The sequence below is a fragment of the Nomascus leucogenys genome, chromosome 17 (genome assembly GCF_006542625.1).
Source record: "Nomascus leucogenys isolate Asia chromosome 17, Asia_NLE_v1, whole genome shotgun sequence".
Lineage (NCBI taxonomy): Eukaryota > Metazoa > Chordata > Mammalia > Primates > Hylobatidae > Nomascus > Nomascus leucogenys.
The window spans coordinates 17,619,985-17,639,687 of NC_044397.1; the positions used below are offsets into that span (position 1 = coordinate 17,619,985).

Sequence of the window (19,703 nt, forward strand, 5' to 3'; positions counted from 1 at the left end):
TTATTTTAGTTTTTATTTTTGTGGGTATATAGTAGGTGTATATATTTATGGGATACATGAGATGTTTTGGTACAGGCATGCGAAGTGTAATAAACACCTCATGGAAAGTGGGGTATCCATCCCCTCAAGCATTTCTCCTTTGTGTTATAAACAACTCATTTACAGTCTTTTAGTTATTTTTAAATGTAGAATTAAATTATTGTTGACCATAGTCCATTTCCCTCTGTTTACAGGTTTCACATGCTTACCTAGGAATGCTCCTTGAAAAGATAATCTCCTCAGACATAAGCCCAGCCACAGAAAAGTCTCTCTAAGGTCAGCAGTTTTTAGAGTGACGAAGTGAGAATTCGATTCTTATCTGTTCACAGACTCTACAAATCCCAAAACACCTTCCTGAAGAACACACTGGAGGAAAAATACAAAAAACCTCATGAATTTAGCCATAGGTCATATATATTTCGAATTGTCACTCTTTCACTCAACAAATAAATATCTCCTATGTGCCAAATCATGAGCTAAAAGTTGGAACAGCACATTGCATAGAGAACTTGGTCCCTAGCCTGAGAGATTCAGAATCATGGGAACCATCATTTCTGTTTTCATCATTGTTGTCATCAGTGTCTTTTGAGACATTCTTATTTTGATCTTCTTTGATTTTTATATATTATGATTATTTCCAATATGATTTTAAAATAAGAATTTTATACTTATGAAAAAATATATTTTATCTAATTTGAAAAATAAGGAAACAGTGCTTTGCTTTCCCTAGCCTGCCTTCTCATTTACTGTAAGATAATAATTTTTCTTTTTCAGGGTTCATTTCAATTTTTTGCAAAGGATTTAGCAATGAAATACAAAAATCTCAGGTATTTTCATTAAGCTCATTTTTTACTTTCCTCACATATAGGCTATATGCTTTATTTAATATCTTTATTCTTTACATTAAATTAAAATTATTTTAGAAATGACTATATTTCTATTGCTGTTTTGACATTTCATTGATCAATATTTCACTAAAGATATTAACTTTCTCTAGGATGCAGAGAGACTCATAGAACTTACACCAAAATTTCTACTGAATGAATTTCCCCACCTTCTTGGTGATTGTACACCTGCCTTCCTTATAAGGAGAACAAGGAAGTAAATCATGTTGAAGTTGCTTTTAAACACAGCTTTTCTGCTTTACCTGTCCAGGTAGCCTCTGTTTTCATTTCAGTCTTAATGAAAACTTTCTAAATTACATCTCAAGTTTCTTTTCAAAGCAGTGTAAGTAGTATTTAAAATGTTATACTTCAAGAAAGAAATACTTTAACAATATTCAGCTTTGGTCTTGTAACGCTGAAGGTAATTCATTTTTTAATCGGTCTGCACAGCAAGAACTGAAACGAATGGGGATTGAACTGCTTTGCCTGTTCTTTCTATTTCTAGGAAGGAATGATCATGTACAAGGTAAGACCTACGTTCTCCGATATATTGCTTTCATGGTATGCTTGGCAAACCTGTCATTTGGTTCAGAAACTAGATCTGAAGTCATGTTTTATTTGATCTGTTCCATTGCTCTTTTGTCACTGAGTGAACACTTTAACAAATTACAGACAAACACCGGGCAGTTCCCACAGTGAATGCTCTAGGCTTAAGGTAAATAAATACAAAGGTTGCACAGGCATTTTAATAAGGAGAATTAAATAACATTACTGCCCAATGGAACTTAGTGCCATTATGATAACCATTTTTGAAATTTTCTATTTTATTCTACCACAAGATCTTCCACTTACGAGTAATAATCTTGATAGAGAAAAAGGATTTATTTCAAAAACAGGAATACCTTGTTTAAGAAAGAAGCATTTTTTAATGGGTGCAAGTAATTTTTAAAAATTAAAGTGGCATGCATTGGCTAAGAATAACAAATAGGATAATCCTATATTTGTGAACTTTCACATTTTAAGAAAAAAGAGGATGATAATTTTGGCTTATAAGACATACATACTTTTTAATATACATACACATATTTTACATGTGATAGATGTAAAATACAAACTTTTATGTGAATTGCTAACATTTCGAGGACTGATTTTGGATACTAAACTAAACTTTGATGTTGTTTTGTTCAAGTAATGTAAGAGCCATCAGTCTCATAAATGGAATGACTGAAAGTGTACTTAATCCCTGCGTCTTGCTGGGTCTAAACCTAGGTGGCTGTGCCCTGGAAGGTGCAGAAACCTGTGAAGACTGTCTGCTTATTGGACCTCAGTGTGCCTGGTGTGCTCAGGAGGTAAAACAAATGACCTCAATGTGTTTTTAAAACCTGTCTGCAGTTAAATTCATGTTAATTTCCTCAGTGATATTTCTGATGGTGACTTGCTTTTTTGTGGAATTGAATAAGTAAAACAAATCAGGAAAGGAGAAGGTGAGCACTGGTAGATCAAAATGGCATTCATGTGATTACTTTCAAAAACAATTTGTAGAAGGAGTGGATGTCAAATTATTCGGAAAAAATTTTTAACTTGGGATTTTTTAATTTTACCTGGTTCCTTCTTTTATTGTAAAGCCATTTCTAACAGGTTACATGTAAAATATGGAGGCTGTCTGGGTAATCAGAGATCATGGAGATGATATTTTCTAAAGTTAAACATACATTTGATGTTCATATTATAGTTGTATTCCATCTGGGTACCAGGATCCATTCTGAACTACTGCTAGGTTCTAAGGGATGTGTTTGAAGTTTGGGGCAAATATTACTGGTCAGACATCATCCAGTTCTTTTAAAAATGGCATTTTCATAAACTCAGTGACTCTGTACCACACCAGTGACAAAGTTCCAAATAGGAACTCCTTACCTGGTCAAACTGAAAACTATGTGAAAGCAGTATGAAGATGATTGGGGAATATGTACCAAGCCATCCTAAGACACTAGAAAGTGATGTCTAACTGATTCATCGTAAGAAAGAGAGGCATTAGCTTTCTGAATTTTAAAACAAGTCTCTACCCACTGGATCTCATAAAGACAATCTAAACATAAATCAAATCATACGAATACCAAGTGCAGCGAGAGCTGAGTAGCATGTTCAAAGAGAAACAAACCTCGACACCAAACTCAGAACTGGGTTCTACCTCAGAAAACCAAACACCACATGTTCTCATTCATAAGTGAGAGTTGAACACTGAGAACCACATGGACACAGAGAGGGGAACAACACACACCAGGGCCTATTAGGGGGTGCGGGATAAGGGGAGGGAATTTAGAGGATGGGTCAATAGGTGCAGCAAACCACCATGGCACATGTATACCTATGTAACAAACCTGCATGCTCTGCACATGTATTCCAGTTTTTTTTTTTTTTTTGAAGAAATAAAGAAAAAGAAAATTTTTCTTATGTGAAAAAAAAAAAAAAGAACTGGGTTCTACCTGTGGAAACCCAAACTCCGAGTTCAGTGTGTATCCATGAAGGGTGGCCTCACAGACAAGAGAGCACAGACGCAGCTCAGTCCCCTACTACGGCCTTGACCGATGCGGCCACAAACAAAATTCAAGAAAATTATGCTTTTTTTAAGTTCCTGTATCAAAGTAGGATTGAGAATATACAAGGAGGGAAAAAAATCACATGTTTTTTGGATACTGACTTCTTGAAGAAGTATTAGTTTTATGCCAGAGAGATACAACAACAAATCAGCCTGGAATTTTCATGTAAATGCATTTTTCAGCATTTACTTAAGAGAGTTTCCTAAGTTGCTGCTGATAACTTTACTTGTGTATAATACAAGCCAAATTGTTGTCAAATTGTAAAACCAAATTATTCTAAGAGGCCACTCTAATATTGGAAGTAGTTATGAGGATGCCAGTCGAGGCAGTTGGAGCAAAAAGTAAATTAGGCTTCTGCTTAGGGCAGATAGAAAATAGGTCATGTGGTTAACACCACCTCTGATCTTTTGGCAAAGGCTATGACTAGAGGTGATAGCAATGACACTGTGTTGAGAAGGATTCTGAAGCCTGGGCCAGCCACTGTTTCCCTTGGTTACATCATGGGAAGTTACAGTTTGCCATGCCTGGCCTAGAGCTTCAGACACGCACAGGCCTACTGATAGATAACAAATTGTATTCTCAAAATCAATTTCAGAAGAAATCTAACTTTCCTAGTTAATGAAAACAGCAAGAGTGGCTTGGAGTTCTAAGAGGCAAGGAAAATAGCATGAGCATTGGTTTGGTTTTCTCTAAGCATGAAAGTCCATGGGCAACAAATTCCCCTTTGCATAGTGTCATGCCTGCTCTAGAGCAGCCATGCCTATCAGGTAAGACAGGTATTTAATCTATTAGCTCCTTCTCCCTGTTTTCGGTGTTTCAGAATTTGAATGGCCACATCTCTGCTGGGAAAGACTACATCTCACTGCCCCTCTGCTATCCTTGTGGGAAACTCCTGTGTCCCACGCAGAAAAGCAGACTTTTTTTTTTTTTTTTTTTTTTCGAGATGGATTCTTGCTCTGTCGCCCAGGCTAGAGTGCAGTGGCATGATCTGGGCTCACTGCAAGCTCTGCCTCCCGGGTTCATGCCATTCTTCTGCCTCAGCCTCCCAAGTAGCTGGGACTACAGGGACCAGCGAAAAGCAGACTTTTAACCCATCTTTTTCACTTTTCTTCCTCACTTTCAAATCTTGGAGAAAGTCATAAAGGATCTTGAACTAGAATACTTCAAGACTCTGGGTTTGAAGTCCACAGGAGGTCAATTTAGGTGAAGTAATGCTGCAATATAAGGGTAACAGACCAATGCATACAACTGGCAGAGAGTGCTAGATGGGGGAGATGTTGCAATCCCTACCCTTTAGGAATCCACAGAATCTCTCTTTATCCCTAGATTTGGGGATTGACACCCTGGAGCCCTTGGACAGTGTGTCAATTCTCAAATCTAGTGATAAAGATTTGATCGTGGAATCAAACCTACAGGTCACCCTGAGCAGATAAATTCATGGGATGATGTCAACTCTGTGAACCCAACTATTTCAAGGATCTGGTCATGGCCTGGGACGAAGCTTTTCAGAAGTGAGCTTAAGACACAGACACACACACACACAGACACACACACACACAGACACACACACACACACACACGCAATTGTTACGTGAATTCAACTGAATATAATTAAAAGGAGACTCCAGTTTTACTCATAATTTTACAGGTAGAATTCTCTGGTTATTCACCTATAACTTAACTTTAGACCTATAATCAGTGTTAGTCACGTAGGGATACAATATGGCAAGATGCTTAACTAGCAAAGTGTGCAGAAAAACTTTCAATTGCTGGTATCTTATAAAGAAATTCAGATTTGTTTTCTTTTTCGGGTTATTGTTTTTCTTTTTCTTTTTTAGAATTTTACCCATCCATCTGGAGTTGGCGAAAGGTGTGATACCCCAGCAAAACTTTTAGCTAAAGGATGTCAATTAAACTTCATCGAAAACCCTGTCTCCCAAGTAGAAATACTTAAAAATAAGCCTCTCAGTGTAGGCAGACAGAAAAATAGTTCTGACATTGTTCAGATTGCGCCTCAAAGCTTGATCCTTAAGTTGAGACCAGGTATGTTAGGATTTGGCTCATGTAAATAGATCTAATGTCATATATGGTAATTCTGCTACCCCACTAATGTGCCTTGTATCATATTACATATCATTGATTATTATGACTCGAATTTCCCATTCTTAAGGAAATAGAAAATTGCTAGGCTCACACATTTCTTTATTCACATTGGCCCCTGGCACTCCAATTGTGTTACTAAAAAAGCCTTCTCTAATAGTAACCATTTAAATTACTCAAATGTTGTTAAGGCTTAACTCACATTTCTTCAAGGGTTGTAATGTAGATTTAAACTCTCTTTTATTCGGTTCCCCTTTTCTAAAACGACACACAAAAAAATCAGCTTATCTTCTATCTAAATGGATGCTAGTCCTCCCAAGGAGATATAAAATATCCTAACTTATCCTCCAATAGTTCTAAACTCACTGCTGAAAGAATTTCATGGGTTGGTTCATTTAGGATCTTGACCACACAGTTAATGAAATCATATGTATTTCAGTAAGTTCTTATTGAGGTGAAATAGCCAGCTGACCCAGCGAGTTGCCAGTTGCAAATAAATCTCGGTGTGTTTTCCTGGGTTTGCCTTTCCTGTTGGGCTTTGCAGGTGGTGCGCAGACTCTGCAGGTGCATGTCCGCCAGACTGAGGACTACCCAGTGGATTTGTATTACCTCATGGACCTCTCCGCCTCCATGGATGATGACCTCAACACAATCAAGGAGCTGGGCTCCCGGCTTTCCAAAGAGATGTCTAAATTAACCAGCAACTTTAGACTGGGCTTCGGATCTTTTGTGGAAAAACCTGTATCCCCTTTTGTGAAAACAACACCAGAAGAAATTGCCAACCCTTGCAGGTAAGTAAATGATTCTCTTGGCATCTTTGTGAGCTGATTTTCTGTGGAGATACTCCCGCTCTGAGCTGCACTTGCCAGGAGCTTGCTAACTCCCTGGCATTTCTGCCTTGTCTGGTTGGATCTCAGCAGTTCTCTCAGGGGCCAGGGTTGCTTAGAGTAGAGGTGAGGTCATCTGAACTACATGGTTCTAGCCATGGGTCCTTGAGGCCTCTGCATTTGCCTCCCAGTATAGGGCAGGATGTGGCAAACCAGAATGTGTGTTATGCAGGCAAGGGAACCAAGACTTTCACCATAGGCTCCATTGGATGGTGCCTAGCCCCAGCCTCTCAGACACTTCCTAGCCTCGATGGCCACCACTTTCTGAGGTTATTTGAGAGTAACCTTCACTTTCCCAGAGCGTTTATCCATGACAATGACTTCTAGCAAAATAATAATTTTTGCAACTTTCTCTGACATACTTTGGGAAATACTGGTTTCTCTTATTGCTTGGAGAAGGCCAATGCAGCTTTCACTGCTACTAAATTCAGTAGTAAATGACTCCATAGGCAATGACTCCATTCTCATATGCTGTAATAAGCTATTAAAACCACGTATTATGCAGGTGATGGTGGAGAACAAATTGCTTTGTGATGGCTTACCTGTGCAGTGAATGACATGTTCAGAATCAAATATTCTCCTATTGAAGAAGAGCTACCATATGCTCTGTGCCAGATCTTGTGCTGAAGGTTTTACATACATGACCTCATTCAGTCTTCATAATAACAGCAGGTTAAACGGCAGGTTAAAGCTAGCTTAATAACATCAGCCCTGTACTCAGAGGAAGTAAGAGGCTCTGAGAGATTAGCTATTTGCCCAAGGCCACATGACTAATCCATGATCTGTACCAAGATTTGATTTGTCCCAAAAGCAAGCCCATTACTGCTATATATCTAGTATATGTGAAATAATTTTCCAAATGTTTATTAATTTATAATACTTTTATACACCAAAGGCATCAATCTCTATAAAAGATAAACACCTTTTATTATACCATTTAAAAAACATCTCAGTGTAGTTCCCAACTACAATCTAACATAATAAAAAATAATTTAACCATAAAAGAAATTTATCAATGATTGTAACACTTAGAAATTTTGTTTGGTTGCAAGTATCTGAGACAGTGGCTTAAAAAGAGAGTATTTTTGTTTTTTGTGTTTTGTTTTGTTTTGTTTTGTTTTGTTTTGTTTTGAAATGGAGTTTCACTCTCTCACCCAGGCCAGAGTGCTGTGGCATTATCTCAGCCCACTGCAACCTCTGCCTCCTGGGTTCAAGCGATTCTCCTGTGTCAGCCTCTCGAGTAGCTGAGATTACAGGCACCTGCCACCATGCCCGGCTAATTTTTGTATTTTTAGTAGTGACTGGGTTTCGCTATGTTGGCCAGGCTGGTCTCAAACTCCTGACCTCAAGCGATCCACCCGCCTCGGCCTCCCAAAGTGCCGGGATTACATGCATGAGCCACCGCACCCAGTCAATATTTTCTTTTCTCTTTTACATGAAATACAGAGAAAGGCCATTCAGGGGTGGTATGGTAGATCCACAAACATGAGGAATCTAGGCCTTTTTCCCCCTCTCTGCTTCACCATTATTGACACTTGGATTTTATGTTCATGGTCCAAGAATGTTGCCAGGGCACTAATCATTACTTCTTCATTTCAGTCAGAAGGAAAGGAGGAAAATAGGGGCAATAAGGGTACTGTCTGCCCACTCCCTCTCAACTCCTTTTAATGTATAGTTGACATGCCTAAAATGCACAGATCAAAAATGTTCAGTTTCATGTGTTTTGATGGTTAAATATACCATTGCAATCAATATCCAAAACATGATGTAGAATATTTCCATCACCTCAGAAATTTCACATTACAGTCAGTTCTACCACTTCAGAGGCAACCACTTTCTATTTCTATAATTTATATTGGTTTTGCCTATTCCTGAATTTTATATAAATATATAATGTAGTATATGCCCTATGTGTTTGGCTTCTTTGGTTCAACATAATGTTTTGAAGATTTACCTATGATTTTGCATGTATCAGGAGTTTGCTTCTTTTTGTTTTAATTAATAATGCATTGTATATATTTACTACATTTTATTTACTCATTCTTTCATTGGTGGACATTTGGGTTGTTTCTGTTTTAGGGGGCTACTATGAAAAGGCTGCTATGAGCACTTGCGTAGAAGTCTTGTATAGATGTATGCTTTTACTTCTCTTTGACAGACACCTAAACTGGAGTTGCTGAACTGTATGATACTTCTAATTTTTAAAGAAACTACCAAATTGTTTTCCAAAGTGAACGTACCATTTTGCATTTTCTTCAGTAGTGTGACAGGGTTCCAGATATTCTATATCCTTACTGACACTTGGTGTTGTCAGTTTTTTAAATTTTTAAATTAATAGGTGTGGGGTAGCATCTCATCATAGCTTTAATTTGCATCTCCTTAATGATGAATGATGTTGAGCATGTTTTCCTGTGTTTATTTGCCATTCTTATTTCTTATTTTGTGAAGTTTCTTTTCAAATCTTTTGCCCATTTTTTTAAGATTAGACTGTCTTTCCAATATTGTGTGGTAAGAGTACTTTATATATGCTGGATACAAGATTTTTGTCAAATATATTTTGCCAAAAAATACATATTTTTGTCAAAAATATTCTCTCCCAGTTTATAGCTTGTGTTTTAATTTTTCTGGCAATACCTTTGGTCAAGCAAAAGTTTATAATTTTGATGAAGTCCAACTTATTAATTTTTAATTTTATGGTTAGTGTATTTTATGTCCTAAGAAATTTTTGCTTACTGTAAAGGTCACAAAGACTCTTCCTATATTTTCTTCTAGAAGCTTTATGCTTAACGTGCTTACATTTAGGCTTCTGATCTCAGATTAGTTTTTGTATTTGGAATGAAAAGAAAGGTCTAGGTTCATCTTTTGTTTCCATAGAGATATCTAGTTGTTCAAGCAATATTTATTACACAAGAATTTCTTTTCCACATTGAGTTATCTTAATGTCTTTGTTGACAAGCAATTGACCATATATGTGTGAGTCTAATTCTGGACACTATTCTGTTTCATTGATCCATTGCATATACCCATGTAACCACTAATGCCTCATTACCTCCCTTACTTAGCTTTATAAAAAGTCTTGAAATCAGGAGTATAAGTCCTCCAACTTTGTTCTTTCATTTTGTTTATCCTAGATCCTTTGCATTTCCATATAAATTTTAGAATCAACTTGTCAATTTCTTCAAAAAATATGCCGAGATTTTTATTGAGACAACATTGAAACCATAGATCAATTTGTGGGGATATTGAACATCTTACACATATTGAATTTTCCCATCATTTTACATGACATATATCTTCATTTATGCAGATCTTGTTTAATTTCTAAAAGCAATGTTTTATCATTTTCAGGGTAGATATCTTGCACATGTTTTGTTTTATTTATTTCTAGGGACATTTAAAATTTTTTATTTTCGAATTATTTGTGGATAACATGTAGAATTGCAATTGATTTTGCATATTCACTTTGTATCCTGCAAACTTCATAAATTTTCTCATTAGTTCTAGTGTGATTTTTATAGATTCCTTAGAATTTTCTGTGTATATGATCACATCATCTATGAATAACAACTTCTTTCTCCTCCAATATCTATGCTTCTTCTTTCTTATTTCTTACCTTATTGCACCGACTTGGGTCTCCAGTACCCTTTTAAATAGATGTAGTAGGTGAGGACAATCTAGTCATATTCATGATCTTAGGGAGAAAGGATCAGTGTTTTATCATTAAGTATGTTGTTAGCTAGTGGTTTTTCATTTCCTTCCATCAGATCAAAGAAATTATCTTCTATTCCTTGCTTGGTAAGTTTTTTTAAAAAAAATATAAATGGTTGTTAAATTTTATTTCCCCAACTTAAGAGGTTTTGCCAGAAATACTCAACACCTTAGACTTGCATCTCATTGGCTGGCACTTAGTTATATGACCACAGTTAACTGCAAAGGAAGCACATTGCTAGCTGCCCCTCCAAAATCAGCATTCTGTTATTAGGGAAGAAAGAAAGGTGGATACAAGGTGGCATCTATGAGCAGTTCCTGCAACACTGAATACATAGATTTCTATAAAGAGTTATAAAGGTTTATACCCTCAAACATTCTGTATAATAAAAAGTAAAGTATGATTATTGTTATTAATTGCTTGATTCACTTGTAAAGGGAAATAAGCTTGGTGCTAACAACCTCTTAACTATCTAACATAAAATTATTGCTAATGCTTTTGGCCCTATTTTTAAAATCAGAGAATATTATACCTGAATAAAATTTGCATTTAGTTCTTTGGTATATTGTGTGTCTTTCCCCTACAATAAGCTTCCATAGACAGATTAGTAGGGCAATTCCATCTAGAATTCCAAAATGCCACCTCTGCCCCAGAGGGTATATTTAGAATCATTCCTCATGTCACAGATGAGGTACGATGTAGCAACATGTAGTACAATAATAACCATGGGAACCAATGAGTGTGGAATGTTACCAGAGAAAATAACTAAAATTAACAAGGTTGGATGGCTCAGCTAAACTGGTAGCACAGCATCTTCAACTAACAGTGAGACCCTGTCCTTAATCGGGCTTCAAGTAAATGAAAGCAGTTTGGCTCTTTATTTACCTCTAACTGTACTTTATTCATGCATTTATTTATTCATTCATTTGCTCAACAAAAATTTACTGAGTTCCAACTACGTACCAAGCAATGTGCTAGGCATGAGTATATTTGGAAGAAAAAGACCTGGTCCCAGGTCTCAAGTAGCTGAAATCCTTTGGGGAAGCAGGTACATGGTATCGCACGGTGATTAACCACAAGGGTTTCAGAGTCAGCCCTGGATTCAGTCTTGATTCATATATTCACTCATAACGTGACCTTAGGTGAATCATTTCATCTGTCAAGTCTTTGGTGTTTTCGCTGTAAGTCTAGAATAACAATGCCAATCACAAAGAGTGTTTTTTTTTTTTATTATACTTTAAGTTTTAGGGTACATGTGCACAATGTGCAGGTTTGTTACATATGTATCCATGTGCCAGGTTGGTGTGCTGCACCCATTAACTTGTCATTTAGCATTAGATATATCTCCTAATGTTAACCCTCCTCCCTTCCCCAACCCCACAACAGTCCCCAGTGTGTGATGTTCCCCTTCCTGCGTCCATGTGTTCACATTGTTCAATTCCCACCTATGAGTGAGAACATGGCGGTGTTTGGTATTTTGTCCTTGTGATTGTTTGCTGAGAATGATGGTTCCCAGCTTCATCCATGTCCCTACAAAGGACATGAACTCATCATTTTTTATGGCTGCAGAGTATTCCATGGTGTATATGTGCCACATTTTCTTAATCCAGTCTATCACTGTTGGACATTTGGGTTGGTTCCAAGTCTTTGCTATTGTGAATAGTGCCACAATAAACATACATGTGCAGGTGTCTTTATAGCAGCATGATTTATAATCCTTTGGTTATATACCCAGTAATGGGATGGCTGGGTCAAATGGTATTTCTAGTTCTAGATCCCTCAGGAATCACCACACTGACTTCCACAATGGTTGAACTAGTTTACAGTCCCACCCACAGTGTAAAAGTGTTCCTATTTCTCCACATCCTCTCCAGCACCTGTTGTTTCCTGACTTTTTAATGATCACCATTCTAACTGGTGTGAGATGGTATCTCATTGTCATTTTGATTTGCATTTCTCTGATGGCCAATGATGATGAGCGTTTTTTCATGTGTCTTTTGGCTGCATAAATGTCTTCTTTTGAGAAGTGTCTGTTGATATCCTTCACCCACTTTTTGATGGGGTTGTTGGTTTTTTTCTTGTAAATTTGTTTGAGTCCATTGTAGATTCTGAATATTAGCTCTTTGTCAGATAAGTAGTTTGCAAAAATTTTCTCCCATTCTGTAGGTTGCCTGTTCACTCTGATGGTAGTTTCTTTTGCTGTGCAGAAGCTCTTTAGTTTAATTAGATCCCGTTTGTCAATTTTGGCTTTTGTTGCCATTGCTTTTGGTGTTTTACACATGAAGTCCTTGCCCATGCCTATGTCCTGAATGGTATTGCCTAGGTTTTCTTCTAGGGTTTTCATGATTTTAGGTCTAACATGTAGGTCTTTAATCCATCTTGAATTAGTTTTTGTATAAGGTGTAAGGAAGGGATCCAGTTTCAGCTTTCTACATGTGGCTAGTCAGTTTTCCCAGCACCATTTATTAAATAGGGAATCCCTTCCCCATTGCTTGTTTTTGTCAGGTTTGTCAAAGATCAGATAGTTGTAGATATGTGGCATTATTTCTGAGGGCTCTGTTCTGTTCCATTGGTCTATATCTCTGTTTTGGTACCAGTACCATGCTGTTTTGGTTACTGTAGCCTTGTAGTATAGTTTGAAGTCAGGTAGCATGATGCCTCCAGCTAAGAATTGATGAGTTGGCCAGGCGCAGTGGCTCACGCCTGCAATCCCAGCATTTTGGGAGGCCGAGCCAGGCGAATCACGAGTTCAGGAATTTGAGACCAGCCTGGCCAACATGGTAAAACCTTGTCTTTACTAAAAAATACAAAAAAATTAGCCAGGCATGGGGGCACATGCCTGGAATCTCAGCTACTCAGGAGGCTGAGGAAGGAGAATCGCTTAAACCAGGGAGGCAGAGGTTGCGGTGAGCCAAGACTGTGCCACAGTACTCTAGCCTGGGTGACAAAGAGAGACTACATCTAACAAAAAAAAAAAAAAAAGAATTGAATGAGTTAACGATTGAAAGCATTTGGTATTGGGCCTGACCATGATATGTTCTCAATAAATAGGAGGTACTATTAACAACAACAGGGTGTGATTAGGGGGAGACCAGAGCACTGCAGGGAGTGCAAAAAGTGGAGACCTGAAGGAGAATCATATATTTGATCTCTTAAAAGGTTCAATATGTCCTCTTTTCTGAAGATTATTATTATTGGCAAAATTTACCATTAAGATTATAAATAGCAAGTTCTTTTTTGTGGCAAAATTATGTTTTCCATTTCCATTATAGCCCTAACTCTCTTAGTTTCTCTGTCCAGATAGTATACCCTCATACACACATACATACATATACATGTCAAGATAAAAAGTCAATCCTCTGATCAAACTAAACCTTATAATTATAGAATAAAATGTTCTTAGTAGGAAGGCAATTAGAGGTAAAAGGAAAGAGCATAGGATTTTTCAGATCTGTGTTACAATCATAACTTTGGATAAACAATTACTCTCTTTGAGCTCAGTCTCATTACCTATAAATGGGAATAATAATATTGATCTCCTAGAGTAATTGTGAGAACCGAATGAACTCAGAACAAAACAGACATTCAAAACAAATGTTAATTTTTTCTTGCTCTCATAAACACTTACTAATTTATCTCTAGTTATTTTAATCTACTGGTCCTCAAACTTTTAGATCTCAGGACTCCCTTAGACTCTTAAAAATTAAGAGCCCCAAGAGCTTTAGTTTATGATTATGGTTATATATACCCATAATCATCATACTAGAAAGTAAAACAGAAACATTTAAAAATAATTATCTATTGATTTATTTAATAACTATAGTAATAAACCCACTGCATATTACTGTAATATGTTTTTATGAAAAATAACTGTATTTTCTGAAACAAAACAAAAATTAAAAGGCCTTCTGCACTAAAATGGAGTGGCACAGTTTTACATATTTGGAAATCTCTTTAAGCATCTGGTTTAATGGAAGACAACTGGATTCTCTATCTGCTTCTGCATGTAATCTTTTGCCTTTTTCAAAAACTGAATTCCATGAAGAAAGTCAAACCTCATGTAAACACATAGTTGGAAAAGGAAGAAGCATATAATAGCTTTTTTCAATGACTGTGGACATTCTTCTTCGATATTACCTTTAAACTAGACGACAGGTGATAGTAGATAACAGGTAAAACTAGATAACAGGTGAAAGTAGTTTCAATGAGGAATCTGAAACATCAGTGAATATTTCATGTTGTTAATATGAAAAGCCATTGGTCTCTTTTCATTTTGAATGGCTTTTTTTAACCAGTGTGTGATTTTGTAATACGATGCTTTGTCCTTTGTAAAATATTGATTCAGTGAGCTATGCAGACCTTCCAGATTTCATGATACAATATCAAAAAAAAATCACATTTGTTAATATCACTACCATTCTCATCAGACAAATCTTAAAGTATTGAGAAGTATTGTTTTTTTCTATTTTTTTTATTATTCTACTTTAAGTTCTGAGATACATTTGCAGAATGTACAGGTTTGTTACGTAGGTATACACATGCCATGGTTGTTTGCAGCACCCATCAACCCGTCATCTACATTAGGTATTTCTCCTGATGCTATCCCTACCCCTAGCCTCCCACCCCCTGACAGGCCCTGGTGTGTGATGTTCCCCTCCCTGTGTGCATGTGTTCTCATTGTTCAACTCCCACTTATGAGTGAGAACATGGACTGTTTGGTTTTCTGTTCTTGTGTTAGTTTGCTGAGTATGATGGTTTGAGCTTCATCCACATCCCTGTGAAGGGCATGAACTCATCCTTTTTTATGGCTGCATAGTATTCCATGGTGTATATGTGCCACATTTTCTTTATCCAGTCTATCATTGATGGACATTTGGGTTGGTTCCAAGTGTTTGCTATTTTGAACAGTGCCACAATAAACATATGTGTGCATGTGTCTTTATAGTGGAATGATTTATAATCCTTTCGGTATATACCCAGTAATGGGATTGCTGAGTCAAGTGGTATTTCTGGTTCTAGATCCTTGAGGAATGGCCACTCTGTCTTCCACAATGATTGAACTAATTTACACTCCCACCAACAGTGTAAAAGCATTTCTATTTCTCCACATCCTCTCCAGCATCTGTTGTTTCCTACTTTTTAATGATTGCCATTCTAACTGGCATGAGATGGTATCTCATTGTGGTTTTGATTTGCATTTCTCTGATGACCAGTGATGATGAGCTTTTTTTCATATGTTTCTTGGCCACATAAATATCTTCTTTTGAGAAGTGTCTGTTCATGTCCTTTGCCCACTTTTTGATGGTTTTTCTTTCTTTTTTTTTTGTAAATTTATTTAAGTTCTTTGTAGATTCGGATATTAGCCCTTTGTCAGTTGGATAGATTGCAGAAATTTTCTCCGATTCTGTAGGTTGCCTGTTTCCTCTGATAATAGTTTCTTTTGCTGTGCAGAAACTCTTTAGTTTAATTAGATCCCATTTGTCAATTTTGTTTTTATTGCCATTGCTTTTGGTGTTTTAGTCATGAAGTCTTTGCCCATGCCTATGTTCTGAATGGTATTGCCTAGATTTTCTTCTAGGGTTTTTATGGTTTTAGGTCTTATGTTTATGTCTTTAATCCATCTTGAGTTAATTTTTGTATAAGTTGTAAGGAAAGGGTCCAGTTCAGTTTTTTGCATATGGCTAGTCAGTTTTCCCAACACAATTTATTAAGTAGGGAATCCTTTCCCCATTGCTTGTTTTTGTCAGATTTGCCAAAGATCAGATGGTTGTAGATGTGTGGCATTATTTCTGAGGCCTCTGTTCTGTTCCATTGGTCTATATCTCTGTTTTGATACCAGTATCATGCTGTTTTGGTTACTGTAGCTTTGTAGTATAGTTTGAAGTCAGGTGGCATGATGCCCCCAGCTTTGTTCTTTTGCTTAGGATTGTCTTTGTTAAACAGGCTCCTTTTTGATTCCATATGAAATTTAAAGTAGTTTTTTCTAAATCTGTGAAGAAAGTCAATGGTAGCTTGATAGGGATAGCATTGAATCTATAAATTACTTTAGGCAGGATGGCTATTTTCACGATATTGATTCTTCCTATCCATGAGCATGGAATGTTTTTCCATTCGTTTTTGTCCTCTCTTATTCCTTGAGCAGTGGTTTGTAATTCTTGAAGAGGTCCTTCACATCCCTTGTAAGTTGGATTCCTAGGTATTTTATTCTCTTTGTAGCAATTGTTAATGGGAGTTCACTCATGATTTGGCTCTCTGTTATTGGTGTATAGGAATGCTTGTGATTTTTGCACATTGATTTTGTATCCTGAGACTTTGCTGAAGTTGCTTATCAGCTTAAGGAGATTTTGGGCTAAGATGATGGGGTTTTCTAAATATACAGTCTTGTCATCTGCAGACAGAGACAATTTGACTTGCTCTCTTTCTATTTGAATATGCTTTATTTCTTTCTCTTGCCTGATTGCCCTGGCCAAAACTTCCAATACCATGTTGAATAGGAGTGGTGAGAGAGGGCATTCTTGTCTTGTGCCGGTTTTCAAAGGGAATGCTTCCAGCTTTTGCCCATTCAGTATGATATTGGCTGTGGGTTTGTCATGAATAGCTCTTATTTTTTGAGATATGTTCCATCAATACCTAGTTTATTGAGAGTTTTTAGCATGAAGGGGTGTTGAATTTTGTCGAAGTCATTTTCTGCAACTATTGAGACAATCGTGTGATTTTTGTCTTTGGTTCTGTTTATGTGATGGATTACGTTTATTGATTTACGTATGTTGAACCAGCCTTGCATCACAGGGATGAAGCCAACTTGATCATGGTGGATAAGCTTTTTGATGTGCTGCTGGATTTGGTTTGCCAGTATTTTCTTGAGGATTTTTGCATCAACGTTCATCAGGGATATTGGCCTAAAATTTTCTTTTTTTTGTTGTGTCTCTGCCAGGCTTGTGCATTAGGATGATGCTGGCCTCATACAATGAGTTAGGGAGGATTCCCTCTTTTTCTATTGTTTGGAATAGTTTCAAAAGGAATGGTACCAGCTCCTCTTTGTACTTCTGGTAGAATTTGGCTGTGAATCCATCTAGTCCTGGGCATTTTTTGTTGGTAGGCTATTAATTACTATCTCAATTTCAGAACTTGTTATTAGTTGATTCAGGGATTCGACTTCTTCCTGGTTTAGTCTTGGGAGGGTGTATGTGTCCAGGAATGTATCCATTTCTTCTAGATTTTCTAGTTTATTTGCACAGAGGTGTTTATAGTATTCACTGGTGGTACTTTGTATTTCTGTGGGATCAGTGGTGATATCCTGTTTATCATTTTTTATTGTGTCTGTTTGATTCTTCTCTCTTTTCTTCTTTATTATTCTGGCTAGTGGTCATCTATTTTGTTAATCTTTTAAAAAAAAAAAACAGCTCCTGGATTCACTGATTTTTTTGAAGGGTTTTTTGTGTCTCTATCTCCTTCAGTTCTGCTCTAATCTTAGTTATTTCTTGTCTTCTGCTAGCTTTGGAATTTGTTTGCTCCTGCTTCTCTAGTTCTTTTAATTGTGATGTTAGGGTGTCGATGTTAGATCTTTCCCACTTTCTCCTGTGGGCATTTAGTTCTATAAATTTCTCTCTAAACACTGCTTTAGCATGTCCCAGAGATTCTATACGTTGTATCTTTGTTCTCATTGGTTTCAGAGAACTTCTTTATTTCTGCCTTCATTTCGTTATTTACCCAGTAGCATGTTGTTCAGTTTCCATGTAGTTGTGTGGTTTTGAGTGAGTTTCTTAATCCTCAGTTTTAATTTGCACTATGGTATGAGAGACTGTTTGTTATGATTTCCGTTCTTTTGCTTTTGCTGAGGAGTGTTTTACTTCCAATTATGTGGTCAATTTTAGAATAAGTGCGACTTGGTGCTGAGAAGAATGTATATTCTGTTGATTTGGGGTGGACAGTTCCGTAGATATCTATTAGGTCTGCTTGGTCCTGAGCTGAGTTCAAGTCCCGAATATCCTTGTTAATTTTCTGTCTCATTGATCTGTCTAATATTGACAGTGGAGTGTGAAAGTCTCCCACTATTATTGTGTGGGAGTCTAAGTTTCTTTGTAGGTATCTAAGGACTTGCTTTATGAATCTGGGTTCTGCTGTATTGGGTGCCTATATATTTAGGATAGTTAGCTCTTCTTGTTGTGTTGATCCCTTTACCATTATGTCATGCCCTTTTTTGTCTTTTTTGATCTTTGTTGGTTTAAAGTCTGTTTTATCAGAGACCAGGATTGTAACCCCTGCTTTTTTTGCTTTTCATTTGTTTGGTATATCTTCCTCCATCCCTTTATTTTGAGCCCCTGTGTGTCTTTGCACGTGACATGGGTCTCCTGAATACACACCAATGGGTCTTGACTCTTTATCCAATTTGCCAGTATGTGTCTTTTAATTGGGGCATTTAGCCCATTTACATTTAAGGTTAATATTGTTATGTGTGAATCTGATCCTGCCATTATGATTCTAGCTGGTTATTTTGCCTGTTAGTTGATGCATTTTCTTCATAGTGTCGACGGTCTTTACAATTTGGTATGTTGTCACAGTGGCTGGTACCGGTTTTTCCTTTCCATATTTAGTGCTTCCTTCAGGAGCTCTTGTAATGCAGGCCTGGTGGTGACAAAATTTCTCAGCATTTGCTTGTCTGTAAAGGATTTTATTTCTCCTTCGCTTATGAAGCTCAGTTTGGTGGGATATGAAATTCTGGGTTGAAAATTCTTTTCTTTAAGAATGTTGAATATTGGCCCCTACTCTCTTCTGGCTTGTAGGGTTTCTGCAGAGAGATATGCTGTTAGTCTGATGGGCTTCTCTTTGTGGGTAACCCAACCTTTCTTTCTGGTTGCCCTTAATATTATTCCTTCATTTCAACCTTGGTGAATCTGATGATTATATGTCTTGGAGTTGCTCTTCTTGAGGAGTATCTTTGTGGTGTTCTCTATATTTCCTGAATTTGAATGTTGTCCTGCCTTGCTGTGTTGGGGAAGTTCTCCTGGATAATATCCTGAAGTGTGTTCTCCAACTTGGATCCATTCTCTCCGTCACTTTCAGGTACACCAACCAAATGTAGGTTTGGTCTTTTCACATAGTCCCATATTTCTTGGAGGCTTTGATTGTTCCTTCTCATTCTTTTTTCTCTAATTTTGTCTTCATGCTTTATTTCATTAAGTTGATCTTCACTCTTTAATATCCTTTCTTCCGCTTGATTGATTCAGATATTGATGCTTGTGTATGCTTCACGAAGTTCTTGTGCTGTATTTTTCAGCTCCATCGGGTCATTTATGTTCTTTTCTAGACTGGTTATTCTAGTTAGCAATTCCTCTAACCTTTTTTCAAGGCTCTTAACTTCCTTGCGCTGGATTAGAACATGCCCCTTTAGTTTAGAGGAGTTTGTTATTACTCACCTCCTGAAGCCTACTTCTGTCAATTTGTCAAACTCGTTCTCTGTCCAGTTTTGTTCTCTCGCTGGCGAGGA

General features: G+C 37.0%; 1 protein-coding gene across 7 annotated transcripts in view; it reads left to right on the plus strand.

Annotated features, from left to right (window-relative positions):
• The first annotated feature begins 1,138 nt into the window (after nt 1-1,138).
• Nucleotides 1,139-19,703, plus strand: part of ITGB6 (integrin subunit beta 6) — a 95,361-nt gene continuing 76,796 nt past the window's right edge. Inside the window, exons 1-5 of one of the 7 annotated variants that reach the window (XM_012496493.2) lie at nt 1,148-1,266; nt 1,374-1,449; nt 2,193-2,272; nt 5,359-5,563; nt 6,165-6,411. In XM_012496493.2, the coding sequence (XP_012351947.2) occupies nt 1,389-1,449; nt 2,193-2,272; nt 5,359-5,563; nt 6,165-6,411 (593 nt within the window). In that variant the 5' untranslated portion in view covers nt 1,148-1,266; nt 1,374-1,388. Of the gene's footprint in view, nt 1,450-2,192; nt 2,273-5,358; nt 5,564-6,164; nt 6,412-19,703 lie in introns of all 7 variants that reach the window. The other 6 variants (XM_030795797.1, XM_030795799.1, XM_012496494.2 and 3 more) reach the window with 6 other exon arrangements.